Source organism: Channa argus, chromosome 1 (assembly GCF_033026475.1).
Source record: "Channa argus isolate prfri chromosome 1, Channa argus male v1.0, whole genome shotgun sequence".
NCBI lineage: Eukaryota > Metazoa > Chordata > Actinopteri > Anabantiformes > Channidae > Channa > Channa argus.
The window spans coordinates 42,193,210-42,215,257 of NC_090197.1; the positions used below are offsets into that span (position 1 = coordinate 42,193,210).

At 39.7% G+C, this 22,048-nt stretch overlaps 1 protein-coding gene across 11 annotated transcripts in view; it reads left to right on the plus strand.

The window, feature by feature from the left end:
* Positions 1-19,370, plus strand: part of adgrb3 (adhesion G protein-coupled receptor B3) — a 107,541-nt gene extending 88,171 nt beyond the window's left edge. For 6 of the 11 annotated variants that reach the window (XM_067522899.1, XM_067522906.1, XM_067522942.1 and 3 more), the window contains 14 exons: positions 385-488; positions 655-757; positions 7,700-7,850; positions 9,556-9,625; positions 10,035-10,101; positions 11,280-11,383; positions 11,712-11,810; positions 12,136-12,307; positions 12,634-12,729; positions 13,604-13,643; positions 15,181-15,860; positions 16,002-16,037; positions 16,932-17,036; positions 18,345-19,370. In XM_067522899.1, the coding sequence (XP_067379000.1) occupies positions 385-488; positions 655-757; positions 7,700-7,850; positions 9,556-9,625; positions 10,035-10,101; positions 11,280-11,383; positions 11,712-11,810; positions 12,136-12,307; positions 12,634-12,729; positions 13,604-13,643; positions 15,181-15,860; positions 16,002-16,037; positions 16,932-17,036; positions 18,345-18,533 (2,016 nt within the window). In that variant the 3' untranslated portion in view covers positions 18,534-19,370. The remainder of the gene's footprint in view (positions 1-384; positions 489-654; positions 758-7,699; positions 7,851-9,555; positions 9,626-10,034; positions 10,102-11,279; positions 11,384-11,711; positions 11,811-12,135; positions 12,308-12,633; positions 12,730-13,603; positions 13,644-15,180; positions 15,861-16,001; positions 16,038-16,931; positions 17,037-18,344) is intronic. The other 5 variants (XM_067522917.1, XM_067522935.1, XM_067522955.1 and 2 more) reach the window with 5 other exon arrangements.
* Positions 19,371-22,048: the final 2,678 nt, after the last annotated feature.

A 22,048-nucleotide genomic window follows, 5' to 3' on the forward strand; every position in this document is an offset into this window, starting at 1 on the left:
TCAGCTAATGCTATTTCAAGTATAACTCGAAAGACAAATAACTTAAACACTGAATCAAACAAAAATCAAACCTCTGATGCACTTGAGCATATGGATTTCAGCACAGTTTCTCCAGGTGTCATTGTTTTGTAAAAAACAAAACAAAAAAAAAACACCACAGCTGTAATATATGGAAAGTTTTGGCCATGTATCTAAACAATCCACAAGCCCACGCTTGCAGCTCAAACCTCACAGTACATTAGGGAAATCACTGTGGACCTATCACATTGGTGGTGGATGCTTTTGATTGGTTCCCTGTCTGAGCAGCAGTAAAGATTTACTGTCCTGCATGAACCAAATCCAACCTCCCACTGACTGGTTTGTCTTGTTCTGTCTCCTCCACAGACCATGGAGTACTCAGGGGTCCCATCTGTGACATTGATAGTTGGCTGTGGTCTGTCTTGCCTTGCCTTGATCACACTGGCAGTAATCTATGCTGTGCTGTGGAGGTAATTGCAACACTTCAATCACATGATGCTGAATAATTACCAGTTGTTAAGAGTTGCTGCATTTATAACATCTTAATTGTTTAATTATCTATTAACAATCAACTCAATGTCATGTGAAGAAATGTGCTGACTTGTTGTCTTTCTTGTCATTCTTTTTTCCCCCTAGATTTATTCGCTCTGAACGATCTATCATTCTACTGAACTTCTGCTTATCTATAATCTGCTCGAATATATTGATCCTAGTTGGACAAACACAGACCCACAATGCGGTAAGTGTCATTTAATGATTTATTCCTCACAGTTTACATTGTGTGGAGGTCCAATGATTATTCTCAATATACAAATTTGAAATATGCAATGGAAATATCCAAGGCCCTGTCTAGACTGAACAGAGCTTAGGCCTATTCTTCCTTCACCAGAAGTTGAATTTTGCATGTTAAATGTTGACGCTCTCAATACCAGAAGAATATCCTGAAACATCTAGATTATAGCCTCAGTCAGACAAATTACATTTGTCTTTTTGGTTTTGTGCTAAGAAGCCTTTCATGTTTTATCCAAAAGTGTTTCTAATGTCTTTATGTGATGTAAATCCACTCTGTCTGACTTCACGTAGGAGTTTTATTGTCCTCTGGTAAAGTTGAAACAATCACAATCTCCTGGCATTGAGACAGTGATGATGTTAAATTGCAATTAAAAGTGTGAAGCCATAAGGGGAACTAAAAAATGGCAAGAAAAAGGGTTGTCGCTGAGAAGGAATTCTGATGCAGGTTTTATTGCTATGGTTCAAACATGAAGCACTGCCATCATTAACAAACCAGAATAGTTTGGCAGATGAGAAGATTTGACAGTACAGCAGCAGAAAGGCACGATGCACACCAGGAGGTTGTCTTGGTCACCTGTCAATCAAAGACTAATGAAATGATTGGGATGCCAGCCTTCAGAGGATCCTGTAACGGTGACAATAAAGCGCAGCTTAAAAGTTGGGTTGGAGGATAAAAGCAGCTCTCGTACTTAGATTTGTGCAGTGTGCATTACGGAAATGAGCTCAGCCATCACAGAGGGATACGAGACGGTTTTTGTTCGCGTGTCAATGAGAGCTGAAGTTCAGATGGAGTCAGCAGGATTCAAAAGGACAAGTGCAATACTTAAAGAAGGGCTGCTTCCAATAAATTTGTATCACTTCCTCTCTGCTGCTTCATAACTGGCCAGTAAACAAGTGGCTAATGTAAAAGATTGTTTGGCAAACAGTAGTTAGGATTTACAAGCTGCCCACACAGATGCCCTTCTCAGTCATTTGGCAGCTTTACAAAATGACACATTGTCCGATTACACAGACATTCTATCATGTAACAATGTTCTCAGTATACCTTTACCTTTTGGTAGAAACACTTTTTTTTTTTCGTCGTCTTGTTTTGTCCAACCGTTACTCCTCATTAATCCATTCTTTCTAGGTTTCCAGCTCATTAACAAGCTAGTGATTACCATTTAGAGGTTCGGATGCACCAGTTGTAGATTTAGTAGAGATTTAGTACATGTGCAAAATAGCCAAAAGTCTTTGAAAACATATTTCTGTGGAGGTTTTTCTATCTTTGCTATTGCTGGTGGTGTAAAGTGTGGCTACATACACTGTGTTTATAGGTATGGCTCATTTTGGAAGCAGATGGGCTTGCCAGCAGTTGGGGCTCACATTGGAGCAGACCCTGCTTCTAAATCTAAATGCTTCCTACGATCAGTTCTCCTATGTTGGAGGAAAATTGAATCATGAATAATGAATGAATGAATGACAAGAGAAATTGTCTGAAGGGTGTTTTGTAAAGCTACACTATCTCTAGATTAAATTTGAACAGAATGGACAAACTGTAACTGCTCACAAAAATCAAAATGGTTCATATGATGCAAACCATTTTAATCTCATAAAACGACAACAAAAAAACAACAGCGACATCTTCACATAATTTTGTTTTCTTGCTGGCCCTCACAGTACATAGGCTATCTGGCACACAACAGTAGCCAAGACTATGTATGCACAGAGCTTTGGGGCATTTTTAAAGCTGAGCCGATTTGAAGCGTTGTCAAATTCAATCAGGCCGCCGGTCATTTCCTGTCTTAATTATGAGAATCACTATTAAGCATGGCATACTCACTAGACATGCTCCTAATGGGATATCTGTCTCTTAAATCTGCAATGAGATTAGGTGGTTTGCAGAAAATCCACCGACATACTGCTGATGTCATGACAGCACCTTGATTAAGTCACAGGGTGCCACATCAAAACAACCTTGATTGATTTAAGTACAGTTAGCCAACACTATTATTTATACAAACTTCAAAGCTGCACTATTTAAAAAAATTATATTTCATATCACTAATACATTATTTACTATGTGAAATTGTGGTAAACGCACGGACAATTATCCCTTAACTTAGCAGTACCCCTTAGTTGTTGACCATTTTAGCATCTTTCAGCTGACTATTTTGGTTTTGCAGCTGAAAACTTAGTTGTTTCCCGTTTCCATGCTCATAATAACATTACCCTTGCTTCAGACAGCAACAGGCAGTTAAAAGTTCTAATTTACCTGCCTTGCTCAGCACAGAACGACATCACAGTATCGACGACTCCAAATATAAAATAATATGGCTCTGCACCTTTTTCTGAAAATACAGTCACATGTTACCTCTGTACACACAACCATAGAATGCTTTTAAGTTATATTGGTCTAATAAATTTGCTAGAATTGCGTCATCACATCACAAACAAAACCAGCTTTTCCAAGTCATCGTCTCCATTTGTCAAATACATTGTTGTTTATCCAGGCGAGTTAGTGAGCTCCACTTGTTGTGTCGGTCTCCTTACTGTTGATGAATGAAACTTCCAGGTCAATAAATGTATTACTTTTCCATTGTTTTTGTCATAATGCGTCTTTCCTATGGCCAAAATGTTTGAAAAACCATCCATTTGTTTGGTCAGATACTCTGTAGAACCCAGTGTGATTGGTCGGCCAGCCAGAGGAGAAAACATAGCTCCTGTGTGGGTTTAATTGCCATGCTGCCTGACAGTGCCTCACTTGTTTTTCCTCCATCTCCTGTAAGAAGTGCATATAATTGGCTCCACTGTTTGTGGATTCAGAGTTGCACATCGTCTAACAGAAATCATCTCTTTGCTGTAGAGGTGTCCTCTGGGAACAGGAAGTCAGTGAGTCACCTTTGCCTGTCTTTGCCTTTGTCCTCTGTGGTTGTTCATCTTGGTTTATGGGAAAGAAGACAAACAAAGAGAAGCACGCACTGTTGGTTGTGCCAGGGAAGATAGAATTAGGGTATGTCAAATGTTCATTCTATAATAAGTAAAAATACATTCATGAGTTGGGGTCAGTGGGTCCACGGTCTGCTGTGTTACATAGTCACATCTGGTACAGTCTGAACATTGTGTGCTGACACGGTTCTTGAGAAAAGCTCTGCGAAAACAATAACTTTATTCATGTTTTGTGCTTTTGATTGTTGGGCATGTAAACATCCTGCTGCAACTGGACATTGCAAAAGATCACATTTAATATATTGTGCATAGAGTATCTGCAGTATACTCATTTAACCAATAATTGAGTATATTGTTAGCACATGAAGCTTGGCCTTACAGATGTGTGCTGAAAAGAGAGATTTGATTTATCCATGGCCTCAAGTTAGTAGTAAGTAAATGACTGATGAATAGAAACAGGCAAAATCAACATACGGCTCATTCCTAGTTGCTTTAAAAGGGCAGAAATCCTTCAGTGATGTTCAGCGTAATAGTTCAGAGGGTGTTACATGTTGATAAGGTACGTAGAAGCAGAGTTTGCGTCTGTTTGCTGTGATTTCCATAGAACAGAGAGTGGAGATACATTTTCGGACTGTAGTGGTGGAGGTGATGCGTTTTCTTTTTTTTTTCTCTGTGGTTCAACAACACTTCTCCACCACTTTGTTGTTTGGAGTTTTAACGTCCTCCAACTGAACACCTACTGTATAAAGCACTGGGGCACTTGTTGCTTGATTCAAAAGGAGAGTGCTTCAGTCAAAATAACAACTAGCCTCCTCCTCCTACACTGATTTAGTTAGGAAGATAAAGTATAATATGGTAGAAGATCTAGTTCAGATTGGACTTTGCGGTTTAAATAGTCCACTAAATTTGCTTAGGTTCTTACTGGAATACCTAAAATTTTGTATGAAAAGGTAAATAAGTAAATACAACACATTAATGAATCGGTAAATATTACCAAAGTATGAATAGTGAATGGCAAACCTACAATAAATGCCAGGTGCCCAGAGAAAATACTTTGACAGCTAAGCAAACATTAGTTTAATCCAACTATGAAGAGAATCTATTCAGCCTCACAGAGAGAGGTTTAAGGATCAGACCAGACATTTTAGTTTATTGAGACCGTGGTAAGGAATTCTTCACATTTGAAGTACAGCCCATCACCAGCTACCCTTACCTTCATGTCTATCAGATCTGCGATGTTTTAATGTGGTCCCTTCCTCAGTTCCTCTGTTTCCATGGATACTCACACAGTGCGCTCAACATCTCCCGGCATTTGCCTTTTTAAAGGGCAGTGTGAACTCAGGGTTTCAACCTTGATTTTATATGAATGCCTACGTCCAACGACTGGTATCATAATGTCTCATAATGTAACTTTCTTTCTTTTCAAATGGCCATTTTTGAGGACCAACTGGTCTGGATGTGATAGGCACCCAAGTGAACTGTGCAACATAATGGTTGCATATGACCTGTTTCCAGGAAACAAGGCAGACTCTATTTTCAGCACCTTGGACAGCACATGAGCAACAGCGCCACTAGAATTAGCTTTGGATGTAAGTCTACTGGCAGTAAACCTGCTGTATATGACAGACCCACTTTCATTCCCCTGTTGCTATTGTCTCCTCTTGAAACACTGCGAGCAACATTCCTGGTTTTTAATTCATATAAGTGACAGAGGCAGAAACATTTACAAAACTGGAGATTTGTGGCTATGATCGAGCCAAGCAGATGCTCTTTCTTATTTTAAGCTTGTTAAACAAAGATTTATAGCAGAGAGAGTGTGTGTGATTTCTACAAAAGAAGCTGTATTCACCTTTAATTACCTCATGAGCAGGTGGCACTGTGGAATGGTTCCTTCACATACTTTGATTTGATGTGTCGCCTTGAAACTTTCATCTTTGCAGCATTAGCAGTTTTGAAGTGTCGAGAATCAGAGTAAATCTTTCACTCAAACAGAATGTTTTTTTTCTCTCACCTAGAGAATGCAATGTACAATGGAAATGCATATAAAAAAGATTGACCTAAAACGTGACTTAACCCTAATTTAGAAACTTTATTGATATTCTCTACTGATAACACAGAAATGTCAAAGAGGATTACCTCACTACACCATATAGGTTTCACAGATACAGTCGTATTTTACAAGGCCGAAGATCAAAACTGGATGCATGTGAACTTCGGGCCCTCAGGCAGCACTGCATTAAAAACAGGCATGGTTCTCTACTGGACATCACTGCATGGGCTCAGGAACACTTCCATACATCAATGTCTGTACACACAGTTCACTGTGCAATCCACAAATGTAAGTTAATGCTGTATCGCGCAAAGAAGAAGCCATATGTGAACACGATCCAAAAACTCATTAAATGGACAAAACTGTGCAATGGAAACAATGGAAAACTGTGCTGTGTTCAGATCAAACTGAAATAAAAATTTTGGGGGGGGGAAATCATGGACTCTGTCATGCTGGCCAAAGAGCAGAGGGACATTCCAGTTGTTATCAGTGGACAGTTCAAAAGCCTGCATCTCTGATGGTGCCTATGGTGTGGGCAGCTTACACATGTGGAAAGGCACCAATGATGCTGAAAAGTATAGAGGGGTTTCAGAGCAACATATCCTCCCATCTCTTTCAGGGAAGACCTTGAATAAAATGTGGGTTAATGATATTTGCAAATCATTACATTCTGTTTTTATTTGGGTTTTACAAATCATATAACTTGTTTGGAATAGAGGTTGTAAATAACTGGAATTTTCTTGTTGCTTTGTTCTGTAAAAGGGCAGACTGTCGATCTTTTCTTTAACTCTATGACATTTTACATGTGCCTTGACTGAATCATGCACACTTTATATTCCCGTAATTGTTCGAAAAGTTTGGCCAGTAGTAAAGTAGTGTGCACGTTGAACTGAGCCGGCAGAATCCATCATTATTTTTGTTACAGGAGATAATTTTCAGCTAAAACAAGTCCTGAATCCACAGTGCACAAGCATGAAAGGTAAACCTAATTTCCTGACTTCTCATTCATAAGGCTACGCTGGATTATGGTCTCATGTGAGCATACCTGAACACTACATTGGATGGATGGAGTTAGTATAGTGTGTTCAGTGGGGATTTTCGGTGTATGGGAGATCTCGCAGTATGGTGTGGAAGCCCTGGGATGAGATGATATACTTCAATCTTTCCCTCTTTGTGCAGTATCACTCAGATTACCACAGCTTCACACTGCAAACAATCCGAACTGAGGAAAGATTAATCTCTTCTCACTCGCAAAAGTCAGCATACAATGAGGAGATTCTTATGGATACTTCTTTATAATCCTCTTCTAAACAATCCTATTTGGCGATGCCTCTCCCTGGAACAAAGATGGACAAGCTAATGAAGCTGAAAAGTGCTGCTACATTGTTAAGCCTGAATCCAATCTGCTACCTCTAACATGAGCATTCAGTATCTTTGAAGCAGTGTTGTGGTTTGTTTCCCTTCTCTCTGTGTAGAACAGTTGACCTTGGCACACATGCCTCCAGGTGGGAACCCCTGCATACTAATGAGGGTTGGTGCAGAAGAATGCTACGCAGTGGCTTTTTCTGTCTAGCCAGGCTCTGATTTTTACTACTGTTGCCACCTCTTCTGAAGCGGTTTAGTCTGATGTTTCTTTGTTTCATTCGCTGTGTTGGAGTGTTTCAAGAATAGTTGTGGGAAATAAAGAAATATCAATATAATTAATGTGTATCTGCAGGGAAACTCTTGCTTTGCAGGGGCCTGATGGAGTCTGGATTTGTTATGCAGAGCTACTGTATACCTTCATTTTTTTATATTCACTAATAGTTTTCTACTTAGCTGTGTTTCTTTAAATGTGGCACTCCGGGTGAACCCAGTGAATGAACATACTATATCTCTTTCTGAGCTTTTTTTCCCCCCCTGTATCAATAGGGTGTCTGCATCATGACAACAGCCTTTCTGCACTTCTTCTTCCTGGCATCTTTCTGCTGGGTTCTCACAGAGGCCTGGCAGTCGTACATGGCAGTGACGGGAAAGGTTCGGACCAGACTCATCCGCAAGCGCTTTCTGTGCCTGGGCTGGGGTAAGCAAGCAGCATGTTATTCTCCCATCATACCTCGCAGCTGCAAAAGCTCGCAGGTGCTGGTCAAGGTGTCTTTTCAATTTACTGTATGTCTTTTCTGTCGCTGTTCTCAACCTCTCTGTGGGGCAGTTAGATATCAGGCTCTTTGTTGTGGTGCTTTTGTGCTCCAGTCAGGCTCTCTGAGGGCTGAGTAAATGGTCCGGCCTTGAGCACTGGGGGGAGACGGACTGGTGTTGCTCACCCATGGCGGGTTGCAGTGACCTTATGTCTGATAAAGAGGGTGTGGAACAAGCATTTACACTGCAGCTGGATACATCATACCTGAAACCAAATAAATATACCTACATTATGATTGATTGCAACAGTGTATCACAAAGGACATGCGTGTAACAATGTTCAATCATTGTAATGTATTTATTGCAATGCATTTTCATGAGTCTGGATCTTAATTAAGTTGCTCCTGCCTCCCACGCTGTGATCCCTGCATTTCACTTTAAAAAAAAAGTTATAAAATACTGACAATTAATCATTTAGCAGCACATCATACTGTGTATACTGTACATCTCTCTTAATAAACACAGGCTGGCCAAATTTTGTTACAATTATTAAGCATTTTATTCTGCATTGGGTAAAAGTCAGAATGAATCCTCGTCCAAAGATTTCTCTCTTAGAGACTACTAGAAATCTCTCCTTTAAAAAAATCAATTTGATTATGAAAGAGCCCACACTCATTCTTCTTGTTACCTAGCAACAAACAAGTCTCTCTTAGTCATTGCAGTGCCACTGCTTGCTGCAAAAAAAATAAATAAATAAAAAAAAAGGACAAAGCCTGTTCTACAGATTCAAAAAATGGCAAAACACTCAATTTGAGAAGATGGTCAGTGTCTTTGTGTGACAATAAAATGCATGATATAATATTAATGCTATTCCTTGCATATAACTTCTTCAAAAACAAAATTACTCTGCAGATTACTACCCGTGTTCAAAGATGAGATAAACATTGCGACACAGATTTTGTAAGCAACATGCACCACACGGTACCTGTTGTCTCTTAATTCAGCCTGTTTGAAGTGCAGCGTCTCCACCAGGCTTTTGCCAGCACGGTGATTTATGACATGCTTGTGTACACTCGGCACTCTTTACCACTTCAGCACTGCAGAGAGGCACTGGATGGCCGCAGGGTCTTCGCCTCGTGCCTCCAGGAAACTGATTACATCAATAGCACCTGCCTGTGCTGCTCAGAGAGGAAAAGCGTTAATATTCTGAGCACACCCTCGTAAGAACCAAATCCATTACACAAAATCTATAATGAGGAGCAATACAGCACAAAATACCCCTCATATAAAAGGTGTGTAAGGTGGTGAAAGTTCTTACGGCACAGTGATGAAATTTCACTACGTGATATTCTAGACTCAAAGCAATGCTGCCATTTTGTTAGAGCACAGTCCAGACTGCTCTCTTCTGCCACTTAACGGAATACATTGCAGTGTTGACTGAAATATTGAAATGCATATAGTTGATCAGATACTCTCAGATGATTGTTTAGTCTGTAGCTTTTAATGGAGCGATGTCTAGTTGCACTTCATTTAATGATTGAAAGGTGGAGGCACTGACTTTCTCTGCAAAGAAGTGGATTTGTGCTTTTAGTTCTGACAAGCAACTAGAGCTATTGAAATAACTATAGATTTTTCTTTTTCTTTTGAAGGATTACCAGCCTTAGTGGTTGCTGTTTCAATGGGATTCACCAAAACAAAGGGCTATGGGACCCCCTTATAGTAAGTTTCTCTCTGTTGTCTGTATTTATCATTCAACACATACACATGCCATTAGTTTGTGGTAACACTTAAGAGTAATGATTAAGTGCTTCTGCAGCGGCTTATTTATCCTAAATAGTGCCATAAACAAAGTCCCATGAACCCAATCAAATTTCAAAATAGCACAGCAAGACCCCAATTTCGTCTGAGTTGTATCCCTGCTGGATACCAAACGCATAAACACTGCTTAAAATCTCTTTAGCATTTTATTACCCTGTGAAACTTTGGAAATAGACTTACAGCATATGGCCCTTTTCCCCTGACAATTGAGAGAAAAACAATTGCATGTTGGTGTGCGCCATTAACTTGGATGTTAATGTCTTGGTGGGAGTGATGTGTTTTTTCTTTTTTTCCCCTGCTTTCCCTGCAGCTGTTGGTTGTCTTTGGAGGGTGGGCTTCTGTATGCCTTTGTTGGACCGGCAGCTGCTGTTGTTCTGGTATGTTTTCATTGCTATGTAGTGCATACAAGCAATATTCCAATTTATTAAAAAGCCAAAAAACAGCCAAAACCTGAAGCATCAGAAAGAAAGTGCAGGTATACATTCTGTAAGCATGTGATATTCAGTTGTGCGGTTATTATGTTAATAAGTATAACAGCGAATTGCTGTTTTCAACAAAATCAAATCAAAGTCAAAATAATGAACATCCTATCAGGCACTGCGCTCAAGTAATTCCTTTTCGTTTACCATTATGGTGCTGCATGTAGCTGTGAGGTTATAAAGTATTAATGCATTAGATTTGCTTAAAATCTAATACACTGGGACATTTTAATTATCTTGTATTTACATTGTTTTACAGAGAAAATTACACAAAGACTGTGATTATGCAAATCACAAAGTGTGTCTGAGGACACAGAATGCCGAGTAAAATTATTCATTGACAAACTTCTGTTCTGTGGTGGGATTTGAAATAAAAGGTTTTCAGAGATTTATTTTAAGAGACTAAAAATCTTAGTTTGAGCATCAGTAACACAAGTCTTGCTGAGCTGTGGCTTTGAGTTGAGACGAACCTCAGATGAGCTAAAGCTAATCTATGCAAAAATCCTGTTATTTCTGTATTGATACGGTAACATCATAGTCAAACATCTCACAGCAGCAAAGCTTATTCAATAAGAATTCACCAGTGCAGCATAATTTTGTATAAATATGTAACGAGCTCTTTATTTCAGTTAAAGGGACATACAGTATAAGATGGACTGTAGCCTGATGTTCTCTAAAGAATTTTCTACCCAGCTCCTGTAAATCTCCTCCAGCTTGCTACCACCGTAAGGCCCAGCTAATAATAGGAGAAGGTGCCTTTGAGAAGACAAGTTTTTCTTGTCAGGCAGATCTTTTCTTAAGGCTGTTGTACTGGGATGAGTGTGCAGGGCATGCCTCATCCATTGGCTGAAATGTCACAGAGATGAGCAAACAAAGGAAGCTAGAGGTCAAAGCTCAGCACAGACAGAAAATCGAGAAAAAAAAAATGCCAGCAGCATAATAACATCAATCATTGACTACCTATGGAGAATGTCAAGCTGGGAAATTAAACAGTATGTTTATCAGTACTTTTGAAATAACCTTGTTGAAATTGATTTGCTGAGTAGTGACTATTCCTCTCTCCTTCCTATTGACAGGTCAACATGGTGATTGGTATATTGGTATTTAATAAACTAGTGTCCAGAGATGGCATACTGGACAAGAAGCTGAAGCACCGAGCAGGGTATGACAGCACGTCCTTGTTAGTACCTCTGTTTTTCTTATAAACATTTTCATTGTTAATTTCATGCAGAAATATACATGTGGTTTGGTTTGGTTTTATACATATGGAGATTTAGTCCTCCTTTTCATACTGTTGAGGAAATTAGAGGTATAAACATAAAGAGGTCAGATCTCTCTCGGGAGCGACGTGTTTTCGTATTTCCTTGGCAGAATCAGTCCAAGATGAAAATCATTAAAACACCCACATGTTGGCTGCTTCTGCTGTTGCGAATATGACAGGGAGAATTTAAAGTCGGGGTAGTGGCTGTTAGCGTTGTTTGTCATGCTGTTGTCTCTATGTCCCACAGACAGATGAGTGAGCCGCATACAGGATTAACTCTCAAGTGTGCCAAATGTGGTGTTGTATCAACAACTGCTTTATCAGCAACTACAGCTAGCAATGCAATGTAAGTGCCTGTCAGTGTTTCTGAATCAATAAGACGATGCTACAGGGAGTCTCTGCATGCACAGTGTGTCTAGATCAACTCACTTGTGCAACGCGAACCGATGCTCCAGTTGCATCCGCGTCAGATCTACAGGATCTGTTACAGTAAAACATGTGATGTTTTCTTTTAAGCGAATGTACATTGCCTTTACATTAAAGTGCTGCTGTTATAGTGGAGTAAAAAGGTTTTGATGGAGATGTTACTCGCCTCTCCAGACTGTCATGTTATCTACACCGTGTTGCTTGCTTTTCTTTCCTCTACACAATCCTTCCTCCTCTTCATTCAGGGCGTCCCTGTGGAGTTCCTGTGTCGTCTTACCTCTGTTGGCTTTGACCTGGATGTCTGCTGTGCTCGCCATGACAGACAAGCGCTCCATCCTCTTTCAAATTCTCTTTGCTGTCTTCGACTCACTGCAGGGCTTTGTCATTGTCATGGTACACTGCATCCTACGGAGAGAGGTACAGGATGATTTTAAGTCCTCTTTGATTCACCCACGATCTTTGTTTAATTCCGATGAAGCATGTATATACATGTTATTTGAAATGTTGCAGGGAGCAGATTGGCTCCCTGACCCTGGCCATGGAGATGATTTAACTTAAGCGCTTAACCACCTCTACAAACTCTAAAGGAAATACAAGCTGTTTTGAAGTGTGACATTTTCATGAGTAAAAACTGTATGTTTAAAGCTCAGGGCCAAAACAGCAGAAACAAGCTGCATTTAAATATATAACATGTAATATCGGTTACGTGTTTTTAAAAAAGAAACAAATCCCCCTCTCTTTAGGTCCAGGATGCTTTCAGATGTCGGCTCAGAAACTGCCAAGACCCAATCAGTGGTGATTCAACAGGAACCTTCCCTAATGGGCATGCTCAGATAATGGTAGGGACTGTTACCCTCTCTTATCTGCAGAGCCTTTATAATTTTAGCAGACCCAATGTTCACTGGTTATTTATAATCTGCTCGCACACCCCCTTGTTCTCCACTGACCTTAATTTAACTTTATGGAGTTTTTTTTAATTCTTAATTATTCTGTTTAATCTGACTTCTAAAACAAAAGGTATTGTTTCCCATAGCTTTATAATTTTCCTCACAACAATTGCACAAAGCTGCAATTACATGCAAAGTAGACACTTGGCCCTTTGATAAATGACATTAGTTGCCTTTGGTATTCTTAGGCCCTATGCCCAGTCCTTTATTTCTGTTTGATTGAACTTACTGTCCATGTTTGCCATGCATCCCTTTCATTTCTCCTCACTGGTTAATAAAGGACTGCTCCACGCCTGACCTTTGAAATAGGACACCAGTCTCTTCATCTAGCATGCTGATGCCACCGGCACATCGTAGCAATGATCTGCCATTAGTATTCCAATACCCCTCGGAGTGAAATCGTTTTCATGATAGCAGAATTGTGATAGGTCTTCCTGGTTCAATCCAGTCATTAGCAGCAAGCACAAAATGCTTTCCAGCTGCAGCAGTGCTTTTTTTTTTCTTTTTTCTTTTTTTTTTTTTGACGTTTTATTGATATGTTGTTAGGAGGAAGCAGAGAAAAAATGACTACTTTGCAGTTTTCTAAAGCATTGGGAAAAAAAGAAAGTAATATTAATCCTAATCTTGGCTATTAAAGATGAGGATGCCTTTGGCTTTTTATATGCATAATGTACAGTATAAAGGCCTTTTATGTTTGCACTATATTTGCACTCTTGCACTCTTTTATTTTAGCACTACTGACTATTTGACTGTCTTACACTTACAGACAGACTTTGAGAAAGACGTGGACATCGCCTGCCGATCAGGTAAGAAACAGATGGTCTGTTAACAGGATTTTTTCCTTGCATCGCATGGTAAAACACCCAAAATAGGTTAGAAAGTAAAACATAGCTCAGGTTATGCAACAACCAACAATCCCCAAAGGAGTTTTTTTCACAGTTACCAAAACACTGACTTTAATCCTAGAACCAAACAATACAAAGACAGCACCTGGATATTCACTTTAGTTGTTGCATAGACTGCAATAAATGACGGCAGCTTTTCTCATACAGTGGCACTTTATACTTATGTTTGTGATTATCATTTTGATGCTGTCATAGAATAAATGTGTAGGTGCTATGTGTGCGATTATGGAAGGATCTTCTTCTTCTATTACTTCACTCAGAGACAAGGAAATAGATGTTCTTGATTCCTCAATCTACGTAGTTCCTGTAAACTAATGCAGGATGTATTAGAAGTTTCCTGAATATGTTCTTAATGGGTGTGCAAGTGTGCATGTAACTCGTAGTGTGATGGTAACCTGCACATGCACTAGTGGAGTTTCATCTTTCTCCAATCTCTTCCAACCCAATGAAAAACACACCCTAAATAGATCTGCAGTGAGTAACCAAGCTGACCATTATTCAGAGCTCTCAGAAATGTGGCTTGTTAAGAGACAAAAAGGCCTGTCTGGCTCTTCTGACCCACGTTACCTCATGCTGTGCAGTCTTGTAAAGCTAAAGTGGACATGCCTGATACAAAAAGGCAGAGCAGACAGGTGTCATTTATAAATCATGACCAGATTCAGACCAAAGTAGAGCTGCAGCCAGAGAGAAATGCACTTTACAGATTACTCTCGGGGCTCACAGGGTTTAAGTGGGTTGTTTACAAAAAAGGATTATTGTCAGCAGCAGAAGTAATATCCTGCAGTGTCACCCTACAGAATAAAAGTATAAACATCCCCGGAATTACTCAGTATGAGCACCAGACTGTTTTCCCCATGTCCACACTAAGCATTATATTAGAATCAAACACAAAGGTGAGTATTAGATCTTATTTGTTATCCTCGTCATCTCCGTGTAGGCCTTCCTTGCAGACAACACAATTCGTACGTGATTCATGAGACAAATATCAAACGCTCAGTTGTGGAGGACGAGGTGTTCTTCTTACCAGAAGGTATTTCTGAATAGGTAGCTGTTTTTTTCTTTAAATTTTTGGTGCATGACAAGGTTATCAGCAGTTACTAAATCAGGATTAGGATGCCACGTACTGCAAGGCAGGGGAAATAAATCCATAGTACCTTATTTACAGTTACACCCTCTAGAGATCCAGTACAGTTGGTACCTGTATCTGCTGCCGGGTCCCTTTGCTTTGAGGTGTTAAGTCACACTCAGTGCATATTCACAGTTATTTGTCTTGTCATTACAGTTCTGCTTCTGCAGTAGTAAATCCGTTGAGAATTGTTTTTATTGGTTTGAGTTCTCTTGTTCCTCTGGTCATATGTTGGATAATCTCTGACAAACTGTGACACTACTTTCATTACCAGGAAATTCCAACTAATCCTTGTGTCACTCTGCCCTGCAGCACTCCACAAAGACATGGGCTCTTGTCGTGCTGCCACCATAACAGGCACCCTTTCCCGCATTTCCCTCAATGATGAAGAGGATGAGAAGGCCCCCGAGGGCCTCAACTACTCTACGTTGCCTGGCAACATCATCTCCAAAGTGATTATCCAGCAGCCTTCAGCTCTGCACATGCCGATGGGAGTAGGTGAGCTTAAGGAGCAGTGCATGGCTGACAGCAACGCAGACATGCGCCGCACTGTTTACCTGTGTACCGATGATGCCATGCGCCAGAGCGACCAAGACATGGGTGGCCATGACATGGAGGGTCACTCGGTGCAGGGCCAGATGATGGAGACAGACTACATAGTCATGCCTCGTGCCTCTGCAGCGGCGGTGTCAGGGTCGGGTAACATGCCCACCCTCCTGAAGGAGGACACCAAGATGAACATCACTATGGATACGCTGTCACATGAGAGGCTGATGCATTACAAGATGAGTCCTGACTTCAATATCAGCCCGTCAGGCATGGACCACATGAATGTGAACCTGGAGCACCAGTATCCTAGCGCTTCAGAGCAGATGCAAAACCTGCCCTTTGAACCTCGCACGGCTGTTAAGAACTTCCTCGCTGAGATGGAGGAAACTGCAGGGCTTTCTAGGAGTGAGACAGGGTCTACAATTTCTATGAGCTCCTTAGAGGTACATAAGCTCACATTGATAAAGCGCAAAGGATACAGACTTACAACAGCACTTTAGCATAGACTTTAAAATATACTACGCACATTCTAATGTAAGCATTTTCTTAAACCAATGTAATGCCTTCACATTTTGTTTTTACAGAGACGAAAGTCACGATATTCTGATCTGGACTTTGAGGTACGTAAAAAAATTAATCGATTTTTATTTCATAGTACATGCATCTAGCTTTTTTATCCAGAGAAAAGCCATTTTTTGCAGTTGTGTTTGTCATTTGATTTATAAGTACTTGTACCACTTAAGCTTATTGGAGTTACACAGCCTTGACTCAACCAGATATATTGACATGCTGTGTAGTTAAGGTAAAAGCAAGGCTGTCAACTGACAAACAGGGCAACAGTTCTCATCTACATTTTGTCCTCCTCCATCTCCTACATCCATTAGCTATACGTTGATTTTCAAAATGTATGCTTTTAAAGCCATTTGCACATTTCACATCTGATTTTACCACTGGTTTTAACAATGACTATATTGGCTTGCAAAACACATATTCAAGCCCCCTTTGGTAGACTTTAGCATTTCTTTTGCAATGTAAAATCAGGCTTTACTGCATATATATTTTACACACTTTCAAAGTAAAGGAAACTTGACGCTTCTGGCAGCTATTTCAGCGGGAGGTGCATTTTTTTTTTTTTTAACTTTGATGCACACCAACCCTTGATAAGTACGATTTCTGGCAAGGTTTGATTATAAGGATTTCCATCACGTCAACAAAACCCTAAATGAGGCAATTTGTCAGTAAAGAATTACGTTTAATCCAGATACACCACTCATTGCAAATTAAAATAGCTCAGGCTTTCAGTGTCCTATGACCCTAACTTGAATTATCTTGGTGTTTCCTTTATTTTGGCAGTCACTTGTATATATGCAGAGACAAGTAGATTTGTTTCAAACCTGGCCAATACGTTAACTACCATGACACTAACAAATTGATCAGAGTTGGAGGGGGTGGAGAGGAAGATGCATTTCCATTATTGGCTGTCAATACCAAAGAAAAAACCCTTGCCATTGCAGAAAGTCATGCACACCAGGAAAAGACACATGGAGCTGTTCCAGGAACTGAATCAGAAATTTCAAACCCTGGACCGATTTCGAGACATACCAAATATGGGCAGCATGGTGAGTAACAGGAAACCAGGGGGGTGGCTGTCAGCCAATTAAAGAGAGAAGCATCTAAACAGCCTATTTAGATACATCCGGTGCAGGACACATAGTGTGTGATTGTGCAAATGAGCAGTTATCTAGCAAAAGTATTCATGTGGAAGTGAACCTTCCTATACACAGTGAGCCCGCCAGCAGCTGGCAGGGGGCGAGTGATGGGGGCTGCCTCTCAAAACCACTAAAGCAGTTTCTCAGGAAGGCCAATCTCAGGAAGAAAGACCTTTGGTAATCTTGTTGCAATAGAGTGCATCCATTCCAATGCAAGGCCATGAATGCACTTTTATTTACATGCACATTTATCTACTTAGCTACCCCATCATTTTTCCATTAATGCATGGCAGATTATTTAATCTATCAACATCTATACAAATATTACCTTTAGTTTGCTGTTCTCTTACTGCAACTATGTGTGTGGGGGGGAAACTTTTCTTCTTTGTCCCTTTGGATCTAGCAGTCAGGCCAATTATGGGAATTCTTCCTGACCTTGCAGCAAATCAAATGTCCCACCATCTGTCTCCACACCTGGCTGGAGCTGTAGACAGTGAGGATGTCAAGCTTTATCCATCTCTCTCAGACAAGCAGCACAATGTTTTCTGTAGTGAGTGCAACAAATAGAAATTAGGCTGGTGACCAAACACAGCCAGGCAATTAGACAATGTCAGCTACCCGGCATCTTTCTTAGCTGCATTTAATCTTTCCTGCACTCACATTTCAATCACTTTGTTAGCACAATGCAGTTTAAGGTCCGTTGCTTAGTTACCAGTGCAAGTTCTTTTGAATAAAAAATGATAACTACAGTACGTTCTCACTCCCCCTTTGTCTTTTCCCCCCAAATGAATTTACTGCAGAGTTGGTTGCAGACATTAGTATCCATTTTATATTCCCACACTGGGAGCAGCTTGTCTGCCTTATTTGCAATAGTATCTTTGGGACTGTCAATGCGAGCGTAGTCAGATGAATGGCTAACACATGAATTGCATATAGTGCACCGGTTTCTGAGCCTGGGGAAAACACATTTCTCCACAATGACTCCATTATAATAGTGTAAGCATGTTCACATTTATTACACTACCATTATCTTTTGTTATTTGATGCTTTCCACAGCATTAATCCATTATTTTTCAATTAGCACTGGGTAGGAATTCATATAAGTCTGTTTGAATAAACCGGCAAGTTCTGTTTTACTTCTATTTTTTGTAAAGCTAACACATTAGCTGCAGAGGATGTCATGCCACTAATATCACACCCTGCTGGCCATGTTCACAGGACAAGGCAATGCCAAACAAGAACCCATGGGAGAGCTACAATCCAGCCTGTGAGTACCAGAATTATGCCACTATGAATGTACTAGAATCTGACACAAAGGACTCACTGGAGATGACGCCTGCAGAGTGGGAAAAGTGTGTCAACTTACCCTTAGACGTCCAGGAGGGAGACTTCCAGACAGAGGTCTAGAGGGTGAACAAGGGGAAGATGCAAACAAGGAAAGAAGGAGAACGTGATGTATTTTGCACTGAATAAAGCAACAGACTTTTCTAACAGCCTTGGCATACATATCTGGATATTACGAGTGGGGCAGGGACATTATGTGCCAATACAATATAAGGACTGAGGAGAGAGAAAAAAAAAGGGAAAAAAACATCAGTGTTACTTTTTGTATTCTCACTAGTGTACTTAGTGTGGGGCAGCCTGGTGTACAATATTTACCATCATGTGTTTCAAATTATCTGTTGAGGAATTGGCTAAAAAAGGTAATCTCTCTAGATGAAATCTCACAAAGCAAATGACATGCCATGTCGTCCCAGCTTCATTGGGTCTAGTTTTGATTTCATAAAACTAAGACCCGGGAGCACAATGTATATATTTATGCAGGTTTTTAAAAAGTTTATAAGTCTGTTTGGCCATTACTACACTTTTTACTTTATAATATAAAACATGGGAGGCAAAGAGGATTTTTTCTGTCATATTAAAATGAATGTTTGTCAAGCTACATTCTTCATTGCTTTAAATGCAATAAAGATAATACTCACTTTTATATAAATAATATATTTCACAACTTTAATACTGCAGAATCTGCTTGAAGGATCCCAGCAAGCTCTCTCATCTGCAGCTCTGTATAAAATATTTAAAAACAAAATGTTGTATGGTGTAAATAAACTTTTGTCTACATATGTTTTACTTGTGCCAATTTATTTTAATGAGAAAAAAATGCCAACCTGATCAAAAGTTATAGCGAAAAATGTTAACATTTGAAAAGGAATGTAAATAAAAGAGGAAATATGTTCGTACTGCTTCAGAGGTTGTGTCAAGTTTATGTGGTTTGTGGCTTGTGAAATGCATCACCCACCTAGAGCAGCTTCATTCAAGTATGTTGAATGAAGAGGAATGTATAATCTAATAATAATGATGGGCATGTGAATGGATATTTTGAACATTGTGCCACTATGCTAAAAGTCATGAACATTTTTTGGACCTTTGTTTAACATCAGTTTATATTCAAAACCAAAAGTCAGTGCACACACCATCCCATCAGTATTTTTTTTTAAATCTCAGGTTAGTACTGCCCTCCATGATTTAAACCTCCCCCTTTTACTATTTTTGAAGGTTACTACTATAAAGTTTCCTGACTCACCTCATAAATCCATCTCTGTATCTGATTTTTGAATTTGGATGGGAAAATTTTTAACTTCTAATGGGTTTCTGGTGCCTCCGGGAGGTTCACCTGATAAGATCAGTTCAGACTCTCCCGTGCAGACAGAGCCAGACAGAGCACAAATGGGAGGAGGGTGTGAGGGCTTAGGGAAAATCTTGTTTGTTCTGTCTGGTGGTCTGTGGTCGGGCTGGCACTTCAGCAATGAGAGCATCAGTATCTGTCCCCTCTCTGGGGAGCAGTGGTCCACCCAGCAGGAGAAGAGGAAGAGATGGAAGGGGAGGAGGTAGTGTTACTTGGCTCTGCACCATTAGTGAAGACAGACAACAAACAGGTTTAGATGAATGAAAATTCTCCATTTGCTTTAATGCTGTCACACCACAAATTAAGTTGATCATATGTAGAGCTCAGTCTAGACATTAATATCTGACTTTATATGGCATTTCAATTTAGACTACCAGACATAATCAGCTTAATTATGTACAGCACTGCTGCCTGTTAGAGGCTCTGTGAGAGATTTTTTAATTAATGCTTCAACATGCAATAAAGTAAAGTGCTGTTAAACATATCACCACTGACTCAGATTAAATGTTTCATGTCTTTGAACAACTAAAAGATAAGCATGGCCAATAATCTTTTGTAGAACAAGATTGTACATTTTAAGTGAGCGTTAATGGACTTGTATTTTAATTTATGAGGGACTGTAGCATCGCAAAAATAAATATTTTGAATCTATTACATTCCAAAGAACTTTCAAACAACCAGATTCAAAACAAAGTCATGCTTGAAATGACCAAGGTTATCTTGGGAAAACATTTAACAAATCAATGAATAAATTTCTTTTATCTAGTCATGCTGTTTTTTTTTTTTTTTTTTGGTTAATTCCCTAACAGCATTTAGAGAAAGATGAAAACAGACAAGTTTCAGTGCTTTCAGAGTTAATTAATGTGCCTATATGATCTAACAGTATTCAAACAAGAGGCACTAATGTGCATGTGATCAAAGTTCTTCTTCAGCTCAACTGAGTGACTTATTTCACTCAGATGATGCCATGTTGGCACTCACCAGAAACCAAGCATGACAAACTTTACTTTAGTTTAGAATATGAAAAGACATAATTTAAGTCGAATAGCTATTATGATATTTGTATGATCTTCCTTTGTCAAAAATCCTCAAAGTGGAGATCAAAAAAATTCTGTAGATTCAAAGCACCCCCATGACGTTTTCGGTAAAAATCTTGCCCATTGTACTTAAAGAACCACGCTGCCACCTTTTCATACAAACTAATCCTCATGTTTGCCATGTGCCTCCACTTCCTGCAAGCAATTAGTTTAAATTGCACATAAACTAGTGAAAAAAAATATCATAAACAAATTGTCTCTCTGAAGCTCAGTTATTGAGTAATATGACAAAATGAGTCAAATCCTTTTTTATTTCACACTTTATGAAATTCCTGCAGAACAATATGCATTTCTTTCCAGATTTCAGCCTGTAATGTTATGTAATGTAATGATAATGTTGATAAAATGCCCTGTGTGTCTGAAAATGGAACACTGTTCCTATTTAGTTGCTGGAAAAGCAGGGACATGTTGACAAGCCTGCTGGACAAGTCTTCATTTGGGAATGAGTGCCAAGGCCCACAGGCCCATAAGAGCAGCGGGGCTAACCTGCTTAGGGGCTGCAAACACAAAATCAACATAATCACATTTATCCTCCGTCACTCTCCTCCCTGAAGGCATGCTGAGGGGTAAGGCAAACTGCTGGTCTATCAAGGGCCTGTCAGAACAGTGAATGCCCAGAGGAATGCCTCGCAGCCACCCAAAAATCACAGAAACCATCCCGACAAATGTTGTGGAGGACATAGTGAAAGAGGAAAAGATGTGTAACACTTGTAAAAAAAACAAAAAAAAAACAGGAATAGTTGTTTTTTTTTAATTCATTTATTTGAACACACTTTACTTCAAAGAAATGTTAAAACTTTGGGGATTCCATAACTTTTTACCATCATCATGTTTTCTCCCATTGACATTATGAGTGGGGAATGGGACGGGGGGAGTTTTCTTCTGCCTCCGACTTGTAATTCAGATTTGATTTTGGGAATTTCTGACAGCGGTGGCAGCTGCGAACCTACAGGGGGGCCAAGAGAGGGCAGCTGCCTCTCCTGCTGTAGGGCCACGTGTAAATAAGCTGTATAAACCATGAGGGATAGTTAAAAAAAAAAAAAAACAGATCTTCTAGATCTGCCACAGCATCTGCCTTTTGGTAAACTACAGTCATGTCAACTGTTAGCAGTAAAACTAATTCCATATCAACACTATTT